Here is a 13,389-nt window from a genome sequence, read left to right on the forward strand (position 1 = left end):
AATAGGTGAAGGATAAACCTCAGGGCTACTAATCAGTCAGCGTAAGGTCAGAGGTGGGAAAACTTCCAGAGACAGGAAAATGGGACAAAATAAATTGGCATTTAGAAAATTATGGGGTAATACATGGTCAGCAATAATTTGGTGAAGCAAATTGCATCTGACCAACTTGATCAAGTTCTTTGATGATGTGTCAGAGAAGATTTATCCAGTTGATCTTGTGAGTACAGGCTTACAAAATGAATTCAAGAAAGTACCTCATAATATCAGCAAATAAAATCCCTAGGATTAAAAAGGAAATGCCAACATGGATTCAAAACTCAATAAAGGTGTGGATATCAGAGAGCATGGCTATTTTTCAGACTTGAGACAATACTACAGTAGTGACTTCAGGATCACAAGACAATTGGGAAAATGGACAATTGATGGGAGTATTGAAGGGAGGTAAATATTTGAAATTTAGGGGGGATTTTGCAACATGGATGTTTATACAAAATTCATTGAAGATCACATGATAAATTTCAAAAGCTACAGAAAAATTATGTGAGATCCCTGACTTTATTAATAAAGGACAGAGTACAAAGCAAGAAAGTTAAGGCAAACACCAGTCAGGCCTGAGTTAGATTACTTGTTTTCAGTTCTGTTGCCTAAAGGAGAAGGCAGCTCATGATTTTGGAGAGAGTGTAGAAGAGATACCATAAAGGTATTAATGATATGGGCCTTACATTAAATGGAGAAACTGGGCTTGTTTTCTTTCGATAGAGGTATTCAAAATCTTGCATTGTTCTGATAGAATAGTGAAGAACAACTGATTCAGTGGCAAACTGAGGGGTGACCAAAGGGAACTGAAATAAGGTGATTGGCAAAAGAATAAAAGATGACAAGTTGATCTGAATACACTGTTTAAAAGGTGGTGAAAATAAATTCAATGGTGACTTTCAAAATGAAATTAGATAAATATGTGAAGGGAAAATACTTACAGAATTATGTGAAAAAGGTAGGAGTGGGATTAATTGGAGAATTTTACCAAAGAATCAGCACAGAGGCAATGAGTTAAATAACTTCCTTTTATGCTATGGCCCTACCATACTCTGAGAAAATGATCTGTTAATGAATTTCAGTTAGCAATTGAACTGTGACAAAACAATGGACATTTCATTCTTATCAGTGAAAGCTCTTGGGTGATACGTCTTTCAAGGCTTGTCTGTCGATTGTGAGTCAGAATGCCAAATTTAAGTTGACTTTTGGTGGAAGCATGGTACGAGTTTGGAATAAACATACTCGTGCCCTGCTTACTGCATAATTACCTGAATGAAAAGATCAAACTGCATTCACGTTGTGCCAGTTTCACTATTATATCTATAATACAACATGAATGATCTTGAAGGATACAATTATTTGGTATCACTAATGACCTCAATACATCATAAAGTACTCCATGGGGAATGAAGTATGATCATTTAATGTGATATAGAAAAACAAGGCAGTAATTTGTGTTACTGTAGGGAAAACACTGGAGCCCGCTGTTAAGGAAGTAGTAACAGGACATTTTGTCATTCATAAAGAGATTAGATAGAGTCAATACAGCTTTATGAAAAGGAATTAATGTTTGACAGAATTTTAACAGTTATTTGAGGATGTAACTATCAAGGTGAATAAAGGGGAACCACTTAATTTGTCTTTCCAGATATCATTCAAAAAGGCAAAACATGAAACTACTGCACAAGCTAAGGTCTTTTGGTACTAAGGGTAACAGAGGATTGATTAACTGACAGAAAACAAAGAGTAGAGATAAATGGGTAATTTTCAGGTTGGCAATCAGTAACTAGAGGGGTACCACAGGGATCAATGCTGGGTCCTCAACTATTTTCAATGTACATACAGTAAATGACTTAAATGAAAGGAAAGAAAGTGTAATGTATACAAATTTACTGATGATACAAATATAGATGGGAAAATAAGTTGAGAGAAGGATAAGTTGTCTCCTTCCAGAACCAGGGCAACTTCAACCTCAGTCATCGAGCTACACTATTCAGATGGCCCTTGCACATGTGCATTCTCAGAATCCAAGTTCCAAGTCATCATTGATTCCTTCACAGATAATGCAAGAAACTGGGGCCTTACACCAAACATTCACAAGACAAAGTTGCCCACAACTATGAAGGGAGATCCTGAAAAATGTGAATCACTTTCCATATCCCAGGAGCCAAGTCACAGCATAGGCAGACATCAAAGTTCAAGTTCATTATTGTCTCCAGTGTGCAAGAATTGTCTTCCACTGTCTGAGGAAAAGAGTTGTTCAAGTATCAAGACCTCAACCTGGCATGAACCTGGCGGTCTACCTACACTTCAAAGCACTGGAGAGCTACCATTGTTTCTACAAAATCCTCTGAATCCATCAGCAGGATAAGCAAAGTAACACCACATCATCTCCCAGGTCAACATCCCCAGAACCAAGGTTCTAATTAACACTCAGCTAGCTCTGATGGGTAGGCCACATCTTCCACAAGCCCAATACCAGACTCCCAAAACAGGCACACCTCTCTGAGCTTCAGCATAGAAAGTGATGACTAGAAGGACAGAGAAGACATGTCAAGGACATTCTCAAAGCTTCTTTGAAAAAGTGTAATATCCTCATTGACTTGTGGGAATCGCTGGCTTCTGACCAATCAAAATGGAGACAGTACATCCAGAAAGGCTCTGAGAATCATGTCTCTTTCTTGGGAGAACATGGAAGCCCATGAAAACAGCAAAAGGAGCAAACCACCTCCAATACTACCCACCACTCATCCAATCAAGCATGTCCTGGCTCTCTTGTGGTAGAGTCTGCAGATCACACAATGGCTTCAGACCCACAGAACTGGAGTGGAAGCCTGTCAACTTTGACCTGAGGAGCTGCCTGTGAGAGAGGTGGGAAAGTAAATTATGAGGAGGGGTGGGCAAAAAGTTGGAGTAGATTGTAGAGAAATGTGAGGTTATTGACTTTGGTTTGAAGAATTAAAAAATGCTATGTTTAAATGCTATGAATCTAACGAATGCTGTTGTTCCGAGAGATCTTGGTACGATCATGCATGAAACACAGAAAATTAGCAATAGTTAGGAAGGCAAATAGAATTTTAGTCTTTATTGCCAGCAGGGTGGAGTAGGAAAGAAGTGAACTCTTGCTACAACTGTAAAGGGCGTTGGTGAGTTCACACGTGGAGTGCCGTCTACACGTTCATGTACATCCTGCAATACATAGAACGTAGAACAGTACGGCAGTGAAACAGGCCCTTCGGCCCACAATGTCTGCGCCAAACACGATTCCGAATTAAACTAAATTTCTTCTGCCTGTACATGATCTATATCCCTCCATTCTCTGCATATTCATGTGTCCAAAACAGCCTCTTAAATGCCACTATAGTATCTGCAAAAAAAAATAGATACATTATAATATTCAGCAGCTTTGGAAAGGAAGATCAGAAACGGAATGGCAGTTTATAAGGATGACAGCCACAGAACTATCAAATTCATGGCTCGGGACCGCAATAAATTACTAATTGAGCAGCATTATCACAGACTTTCACTGCCCAAGGTGCCTGAGCTGGCTCCTTGTAAGAGCCACACTGCAGCAGCATTAGCTGCAACCTTTTCACAGGAAATCACTCGGAGACCATGACTTGCTTTTACTCAAATGACATTAAGTTGATTGCCTTAAGAATAAATTAAGACGATCAATTATTGCCGCTAACACAGTAAGGACAGGAGCCCAGAGGTTCTTTAAGCAGGCGCCTCCCATCCTGACGTCAGGGGTAGAGGCTAGAGACGCTGGTTGCCATGGAAGCTGCCAAGAGTCGAAAGTATTGGGATATGATTGCTTCTGTGTAGATGTTTGCACCCATAAACTTTTCACTGACTGCCCCCGGATCAGAGAAAAAAAATTAACAGGTGTCATCGCCTTTGAAGGAAGGAGTTGGTGCATTGCCCGGCCCAGCAAGCGGCCGCCCCCGGCTCTGTTTGTGGAGGGCCGCACGGCCTGGAGCCTCTCTCGGATTCACCGCGGGGAATTGGAGGGATTCCGCGCAGGGAGCGAACAGGATGAATAACGGTGTCCTGTACGTCCCGCCCGTCAGCAGGGACCGAGTCATCTCCAGGTTCCCCAAGGTCTGTCTTTAACAGTTTAGGAGCACATGCTCTAGTCCCGGTGGTGGGGGAGGTGAGGGTGTTTAATGGTGACGGCTGTTTTCTTCCAGCAGCCAAGGCAGCAACAGAAACTAGAGCTCAGGTAGTGCCTGCCACAGGGCGCTCTTCCAAGCTGGCACACGCAGGGGTACATATCTCTTTTTTGGCTGATTTTATTTGGACTTAAGGCTGAAGTGGATAGTCAAGAGTTGTGTTAACTCACACCACCTCACCCTCCCCCGTCCCTCCACCGCCCCCCCCCCCCCCCCCCCCCCCATACACACCTACCTTGCTGTCAATCTAAAGCAGTGATCATCACTACCTCAGTAGTGGAACTTTGGTTTTAACTACTTTAAAAGTTTTTTTCAAATACAGATACTGGAAATTTGAAATAAAAACAGAAAATGCTGGAAATACCAAGCAGGTCAGGCAGTATGTGACCTGGAGAGACAGTGTTAGATCAATGAACTTTTTTTCAGAATGGAGTTTTATTGATTCATAATGTTAATTCTGTTTCTCCTCCCACAGGTGCTGCCAGGCCTGCTGAATGTTTCCAGAATTATCCATTTTTGTTACTCTAAATGTTGCATTTCTCAGTACAAGCAATTTGCAATGGAGTAAAATCTCAGATTTAGCTGATTTCACAATCAATTGATATTCTGTCAGGAGAGGACATTACTCGGCCTTCTGGGTTTGCTGCTTCTCAACTCTCAGTGGATCCACTTACAACAGGTTTTGTAATTGTTAAAATAGTAATAGTTAAGGCAGAAGTTGTTGGGATTCACACTGCTAGAATAAAGCATCATAGTTTGCAGAATAAAGAAAATATGCCATAAATTCTGATTTTCTGCAAATCTGGATAAGTTGATCTGCCATCAGTCTCTCTAAAGCCAATAGAAGCAGGGGTCAAAGTCTCTGGAAACAAGGTAAGATGGTTAGAACTGAGATGAGAAATTTCTTTGTGGAATTCTCTGCTGCAGAAGACTGAGGTGACTATGTCACTGAATGTATTCAAGAAGGAAATGGATAGAGTTCTAGACAAAAAGAAATATCAAAAGGTGGGGGGGGGGGGAGTGGGAATATGATATTGAGATAGACACCATAGTTGTATTGGATAGCAGAGCAAACTCAAGGCTGAATGTCCTACTCCTCCTATTTGTCTTTAATAGTTTGACCTGCTGTAATGCTCTCAATTGAACAGAATGGTGATTGCAAAATTGCTTGATTCATGATATTATTATGTATTCATTCTCACAGTGGCCATTTAGGATGGGTAGTTAATTTTATAGAGAAATCTGGTAATGATGGGTGTGAAACTCGACCTTGGAGATGTTTGAAGGGACCAATGAATGAATCTATGTTTTAACAATGATGAATTGTTCCTGAAGGTTTCTTTTAATTTGTCAGTAATATTTTTGCACTAGTTTAACCATCTAAATTCTTGTTAATATTTGAAAATAATAAATTTGAGAATGCAATGTTGTTTTGAAATTCAGAACAATCCTTCAATTAAATGCAAGCTACATAGGCATCAGAAATCTACAGTAAGCTTTTCACTGTACCTTGATACAAGTGACAATAATATACCAATACACATAGGAAGTGTTTGAAATCTGACATGTAGCATGCTTGAGAGCAATAATTGGCTTTGGAGCTGTGATTGTGTAGGTCTCCTCCACATGGATTTTCCTCATTTACTTCTGAATCTCTTATAGTCTAATTGATATAGATTGATTGTTATGATTAGTCACCAGACCCATTATCTTTATATCATGATTATCAAGATAACAGAACACAAAATAGATGGACCTCCTGTATCCATTGGCAAAGTCAGAGCAGAGAAAGGTATTTGAAGATGGATGACTTAACAGTACAAGTAAATCTTTCTCTCCCCATCACTAATCACAGAGATAAATATAACATATTAAACTGGACTGTCTCATGTCCATCTTAAAAATTCAAAAGAAAGAAAACGTATTTGTGTAGCACCTTTTATGTCCTCAGGATATCAGTTTATAGCAGTCACTGTTGTAACATGAGTACATTTTATCTAGTCATGGTTTCAAGTTTTCCAACTCTGGTTCAAACTTGAGTTAATTGACATTACAATTCACACTCAGTACTGTGTCCATGTCCGAACACCAGTGAAATGTGGTCCCAAGCCACAAAGTAACTGTGTTTTAAGGGCCAATTAGAACCTCATTCATACAAAATTATACTTAACTGCACTACTAATGCCATGTAAATTCCTTTTGTATTATGGATTGGTATACCAAGATCTATCTTTATGACATTGAAGATAGGTAGCATTCATAGGTAAGTATTATTTAAAATAATTTGTGATCAAGAGTTATTTTCTGTCCTTCATTTTCAAGTTGGCGAGCTGGATTGTGGCCTTGGGCTGCAGATCATCACTTGTAGTCTTTGAAATAAGAACAAAAAGTGCTGGGAATACTCAGGTGGTCAGGCAGCATCTTCACAAAGAAAATCAAAATTGACATTTTGCTGGAGTAGTGAGAAAATGAGTGCGTTTGACCCTGACCCTGTCCTCCTTGGGTGAAACAATTAAGCACACATCAAGTTGTATTTGAGGTCACAGTTCTCAGTGAAGGTAAAGCAATTTGAGTCTTTGGCTTTTAAATAGTAGGGTTTGGGGGGAAATGGGGTTAGTGAAACGTGATTGTTCTGTGAGTAACTAAGAACAAGATAGAAGACCTAGGAGCAAGACTGCTGTATCAGAGGGATATGAGGGACTGCTATGTACTCTGTTTCACAGAGACATGGCTCACTCCCAACCCTCCGGACATGGCACTCCAGCCTGAGTGTTTCTCCACGCACCATACGGACCGGATGGTGGCATCAGGAAAAGGGGGTGGGGGGGCTGGTATCTGCTTTGTAATAAACTCATTGTGGTGCTCGGACGTGATGGCCTTGTCCCATTCCTGCTGCCCTGACCCAGAACATCTGGCAGTTAAGTGCCGACCGTTCTACCTACTGAGGAAGTTCTCTGCTGTCATTTTGACTGCAGTCTACGCCCCACCTCAGACAGATGTCAAGCTAGCACTTGGAACTGAGCATCATGATCAACAAACACGAAACAGCATACCCCAGCCTCTTCCTCCTCATCACTGGGGACTTCAGGCAAGGTTGAAGAAATCTCTGCCTAACACACTCTATCTCTGCTGTATCACCATCAGGAATGACTACCACTCCATCCCTAGCCCATACTTTGGTAAATCCAACCACCTCACTGCTGCTTCTTCCTGCGCACAGGCAGAGACTGAAGAGTGCAGCACCAGAGGTGAGGACTAGGAAGAGCTGATCAAGGAAGGCAGAGGAGCAAATACAGGGTTGTTTTAAATCGGTGGACTGGGCCATGTTGAAGGATTCGTCAGCAGACCTGAATGCGTATGCCACATTTGTCACCGACTTCATAAAGAACTCTGTGGACAAGTGTGTCCCCACAAAAACATTGAGTCTTCCCCAACCGTAAGCCCTGGATGAACCGGGAGATTCATAATCTGCTGAAGGCTAAATCTGTGGTGTTTAGGGCGGGCAATCTATAGAGTCATACAAGGAGTCTAGGTTCGATCTCCAGAAGGCCTTCATGAGTGCAAAGAGACAGTTCCTGACTAAACTGGAGTTACACATGGACACTCAACAGCTGTGGTAGGGCTTGCACACCATCACTTCTTACAAGGCAAAACAAGGTAGCATAAGTGGTAAGGATGCATCACTTCCAGATAAACTCAGTGCCTTTTATGCATGCTTTCAAAGGGAGAATAATGACACTCCTACACAAGCCCCCACAACTCTGTGATCTCAGTCTCTGAGGCTGACATTGGAGCATCCTTCAGGAGGATGAACCTACGAAAAGCACCCAGCCCAGACGGCGTGCCTCACTGCATGCTGAAGATCTGTGCAGACCAACTGGCTGGCATTTTTTAAGGACATCTTCACCCTCTCAACCTCTCGCTTCTGTGGTCTGAGCTTCCCACCTGCTTCAAAAGGGCATCTATAGTACCACTGCCCAAGAAGAACATGGTGACCTGCCTCAATGACTACAGTCTGGTAGCTCTTGCATCCACCTAAGGAAGTGCTTGGAGAGGTTGGTTATGGTGGGAACCAACTCCTGCTTCAGATTACCTGGATCCCTTTCAATTTGCCTATTACCACAACAGGTCAACAGCAGATACTATTTAACTTGCCCTCCACTCAGTTTTGGATCATCTGGACAACAGTAATGCATGCATCAGGCTGCTGTTCCTCAGCTACAGCTTGGCACTCAACACTAACATCCCCTCCAAACATCACCAAGCTCCAAGTCTTGGGCTGAATCTTTGACTTCCTCATCAGCAGACCTCAATCAGTACAGATTGGTAACAACATCTCCTCACTGACCAACAACACAGGTGTACCTCAAGGCTGTGTGCTTAGCCCCCAACTCTACTCTCTTTACACCCATGACTGTGTGGCTAAGCACAGCTCCAATACCATCTATAAGTTTGCTAATGACACCACTGTTGTTGGCAGAGTCATGGCGCTGATGAGTCAGCATACAGAAATGAGAGAAAATCTGGTTAACTGGTACCGCAATAACAACCTTGTGTTTAATGTCAACGAAGCCAAGGAGCTAATTGTTGACTTCAGAAAGGGGACATGTCAGTTTTCATTGATGGGTTAAAGGTGGAGAGAGTCACAGCTTCAAATTCCTGGGCGTTAGCATCTTGGATGACTTGTGCTGGGCCCAGCACATAGATGCAATTATGGTGAAGGTGTGCCAGCACTTCTTTCTTGGAAGCTAAAGAAGATGTCGCCAAATTCTCGAACAAACTTCTGCAGATGCACAGTTGAAAGTATGCTGACTGATAGCATCACAGCCTGGTATGGCAATTCCAACGTAAAGGAACACGAGGTGACAGAGAGTAGAGACACAGCCTGGTCCATCACTGGCACAGTCCTCCCCACCATTGACAGCATTTACAGGAGGCACTGCCTCAAAAAGGCAGCATCTATCATCAAGGATCCCAACCATCTGGGTTATGGCCTCTTCTTGCTGCCACTGTCAGGCAGGAGGCACAGAAGCCTGAAGTCCAACACCACCAGGAACAGCTACTTCCCTCCAAACATCAGGTTTTTGAACTGATCTGCATGACCCTAACCTTACCTTTTTTTTGCACTAAGGTCTTCTTTTTAAATACCTTTTTTCTCTCTCTTCATTGTCTTGTATAATTTATATTCTGTGTTGTCTGTACCTAGTGCCTGTGATGCTGCTGTAAGCAAGTTTTTCTATTGTACCTGTACCTCACCATACTTGTGTACATGACAATAAACTCAACTTGACTTGAACTGTCATTTCTCAGACCTGTGAAGTTAAATCTCATTGAAACAAATTTTGCATTTTGTATAAACATTGATATAAATTGGAAGACTTTTAAACCAGAAGTTTTGCTTGACAGAAAAAAACTCCTGCTGAAAAATGAGGAGATAAATTTCCTGAGAGGCACTAGAACACCTAGAAACACATGCAAAGTCACACTCTTCCACTTTAAGCCAACTGTCAATCGCAAAGCAGCTTTTTGGAGCTGTGTGAACACGTCTAGACCATAATTTCTGACTGTGTGGATGACACCAAATGAATTGTGTGGGCTGTGTTGGTGGATGGTGGTCGGTGTAGGGAATAGTTAATGCTAAAGAGAATTGAAATAATTTAAAAAATATTTATAAATACACAAACCATTAAAAGTACTGATGCAAATTAACACTGTCTTAAAAGAAAAGCAAACTTAGCACTAAGTTTTATTCTTAGAAGATGAGAATTGAAAAGTTTCTAAGTTGTACTAAGTTTATGCATCAAGTTGGTTGGTCATAAGAAATAGAAGCAGTTCTACAACCTCTTGAGCCTGTTCCACCAGTGAATGATCTCAAGGCTGATCTGATCTTTGGCCTTCACTTTCCTGCTTGATTCCATAACCCTTCTTTCCCCCATTAAAATCCATCACTCTCATCCCTGAACATAATGTCTCAGCATCTGCAGCTTTCTGAATTATACACTGCACTTGGAGTTTTGCAACCATATCTGACAATAATATTATATTTTGGATTTGGAGGCACTGGAGAAAGTGCAAAAACAGTTCCAAAGATAATTCCAGAACTTTGAGATTATATGTAATAAGTTTGATCTATGGTCTAGATCTTGTCTTGCGAGAAAGCTAAAGCAAAACTTGAGACTTTTTTAAAATTCTGAAAGGTTTTGATAGAGCAAAGACTTTTTTATACATATAGGAAAGAGCAAAACTCAAGCCCATCAATATTAGGGCCCAAATTTCCTACCAGCAGTCCCATGTGAAACTATTAGGAAATTCAGGATTCTCACATGACTGAGCTTCAATGTTGGACACCATGTGCCACACAAACTTCCTACATGTTTCCAGCAATTACAATGGCAAATCTGTCTGCTGATCCTATGCCACATCAGACCTGGCACAAGTTCAGCTACTCTACATTTCAATAGAAATGGAACCGATGTGAAGGAATGAGAGAATTTTCAGTTAATCTACATTTTTTTTTGTTTTAAGTGCATTGATTTATTGAATCATTTTTAAATCTTCTAAATGTTTTGATTTAGTTTTATTCTTTAAAAATAATTTTAAATGAATAAAATGTTTCATAGCTTTGATGGCAAATTCAATGTGGAGTGTTGCTTGGCCAGCTGGCAAAGTCTTTTGGTGGGATTTAGGATATGAAGACCCTGTGTTACATAGACCTTGCTAATCAGATCAGAGCCAACTTCACTGATGACTCTCTCGCCATGCGATCCGCAGGTAGATGAGCAACAGGTATGGACAGGTTGCTTCCCCAAGGAAGATCTTCACTTATAAATCCAAGAGAGACTTCAGGAGAAAATTCTTTACCTAAAGACTGATGGAAATCTAAAACATACTACAGGAATAGTTGAGGAATATGGCTTAAGAGAGTGAAAGACAAACTTTTGAGATGGGTGGGAATAGAGGGTTATGCTAATACAGTTGAATTAGATGAGAGGATAAATGGTAGACTAAAATGGTTGGCCTGAAAGAGTAGTCTATTACTTGCCCGCTGATGCAAGCAGGTGAGTTTGTAGATCCACCACCATTCTAATTAACACTCCTTGTCAAAATCAATCCACTGGTTTCCTGTGAGAACAAGATGACCTTTGGGCACTTTTGCCACAGCCAATGTTACTCTCTAGGATACAACCAGCAATGCAACATTTTAGTTTCCGTTACACTTTTCAAAGTCACATGAAATAAAAAATTTATTACAAAATGTGCCATTTTTTTTTGAAGTTCTTTCTATCAAATCATATCAACTATTTGAAATGGCCTTGTCTATGATGGTCAAGGGAACTCTGGGATCAGGTTAAGATAATTACCACAATATCACAGGTCCCTTAATTCCATTCCAGATCAATGAGTGATTGATAGTTATGAGAATGATCACATTACTGAGTTTTAGACACCCCTCTCTACCTGCTGTACCTCACCCCCTCTACTGCCCCTCTCCCTACCACTCTGCCTCTTCTTCCCCCCCCCCCCCAACATCTCAAGAGTTATTACTTTATATGAATACCTCAATAAGATTTTCATTCTCTAAATTTTCTCACAGGCTCTCTCACTCACCAAATCTTTTTATTTTGTTTTGGTCAGGATCATAACTCTGCATTTTTCTGCAACCTTCACTTTTCACTTCAATTCCTGCCAGTCACTGAACAGTTGGCAGACACCTGATATTTAAAGCTTTTTTTTATATCTGTCTTATTCCTGATGAAAATATCATTTTGAGAATGATTTTTTCCACACTAACTGAATGAATAAATATGAATTAAACTATAAAAGGTACATAGATTAACTTCAAAGAGTTAATTTATGTACCTTTTATAGTTTAATTCATATTTACTCCAAAATAAATGTTTTGTTTAATTTTGGACCACTTTATCTGCCAGTACTGTGATATTGTAGGGGTTCCTGAAAATGTCTTGCATTCTCAAAGTGACCAAAACATTCAAACATCTCAAAGTCAGCTGACCACTCATTTTTGACGATTTCTTTATTTTTCAAGAACCCAGTTCTGAAGAAAGGTCATTAACCTGAAATGTTACCTCTGTTCCTCTCTTCACAGATACTACTTGATCTGCTAAATATCTCCAGCAATTCCAGTTTTTATTCCAAGATCCTTGAGTGTTTCACACATGTCCTTCATTTCCATAGCTATGACCTTTTATTCCCTAAAGGCCAAATATTTTAAGGCCATTAATTTAAAAGCTTAATGTCTGTCTTTCTTATGAATATAGAACAAGACTGTGAGTCATATATTTGAATATGTTTCTCTATACACCTCTTTTCAACTTCCCATGGAACCTTCCTGTGCCACACATCCAGACTGATAGGAATGTTGTGTCATTGCTTTCTGAGAATTACGAGGGAATTGCCCATCTGTCAAGCTTTGTCCCTGCATCCCCATACCTTTTCCCTTATGAAAATGTGCTCAACATCTTGTGAATGGGCTGAGTACATTATCTACTTCTGATGGTGAAGAGCCCAGTGATACCATTGTTGTAAGTAGTAACACAGTCTGCAAGAAATCGTTGGCATTAGCAATGTTCTCTCTTTCTATAACATTGCATGTTTGCCCATTCTGCTTTGTTCCTAATAATCATAATATAAAGGAGTACATACTCTGTTCTCTGGGGTCCTGGGAACTTGCTTAGAATGTGGTAGTAAACACTGCTGATGCAGCTTATAAGACACAGTCAGTGGGATCAAAGTACTGTCCCTATTGTATTAAATCAGATTACTGTGAAACATGTTACCAAGGAAACTGCTGCAAGATTAAATGAGACTTAGGCTTCTGTATCAGAAATGAAATTGCTGTTCATTCAGGTTAAGTGGTCTAGGTTGTTATGCATCCTGCATCACATTTCCTGCATCTTTACATTTTATTGTTGCTTTCCAGCAAGGACACTGGAAAGGTTTTAAGTGTTGTCAGGTTCAAAACTCGACCAGTGGTGTCCACATTCCACGCAGTTCAAATGAAAGCTGAAACGTAGGTAGAAATGATGAACAATTGAGTTTTCAAGCAGATTGTTCTCATTTTGAACTAAATTCTGAACTACTTGTCTTCCAAACAAGTAGTTATTCGGCCAAACAGAGTTGATTAGGGGGTGACATAGTTGGAGGGTATGTGGGATGT

At 40.5% G+C, this 13,389-nt stretch overlaps 1 protein-coding gene across 1 annotated transcript in view; it reads left to right on the plus strand.

The window, feature by feature from the left end:
* The first annotated feature begins 3,802 nt into the window (after nt 1-3,802).
* The window catches only part of rab36 (RAB36, member RAS oncogene family), a 38,352-nt gene continuing 28,765 nt past the window's right edge, over nt 3,803-13,389 (plus strand). The window contains exon 1 of the mRNA XM_052032193.1: nt 3,803-4,140. Within this exon, the coding sequence (XP_051888153.1) occupies nt 4,075-4,140 (66 nt within the window). The 5' untranslated portion in view covers nt 3,803-4,074. The remainder of the gene's footprint in view (nt 4,141-13,389) is intronic.

The sequence above is a fragment of the Pristis pectinata genome, chromosome 17, assembly GCF_009764475.1.
Source record: "Pristis pectinata isolate sPriPec2 chromosome 17, sPriPec2.1.pri, whole genome shotgun sequence".
Taxonomy (NCBI): domain Eukaryota; kingdom Metazoa; phylum Chordata; class Chondrichthyes; order Rhinopristiformes; family Pristidae; genus Pristis; species Pristis pectinata.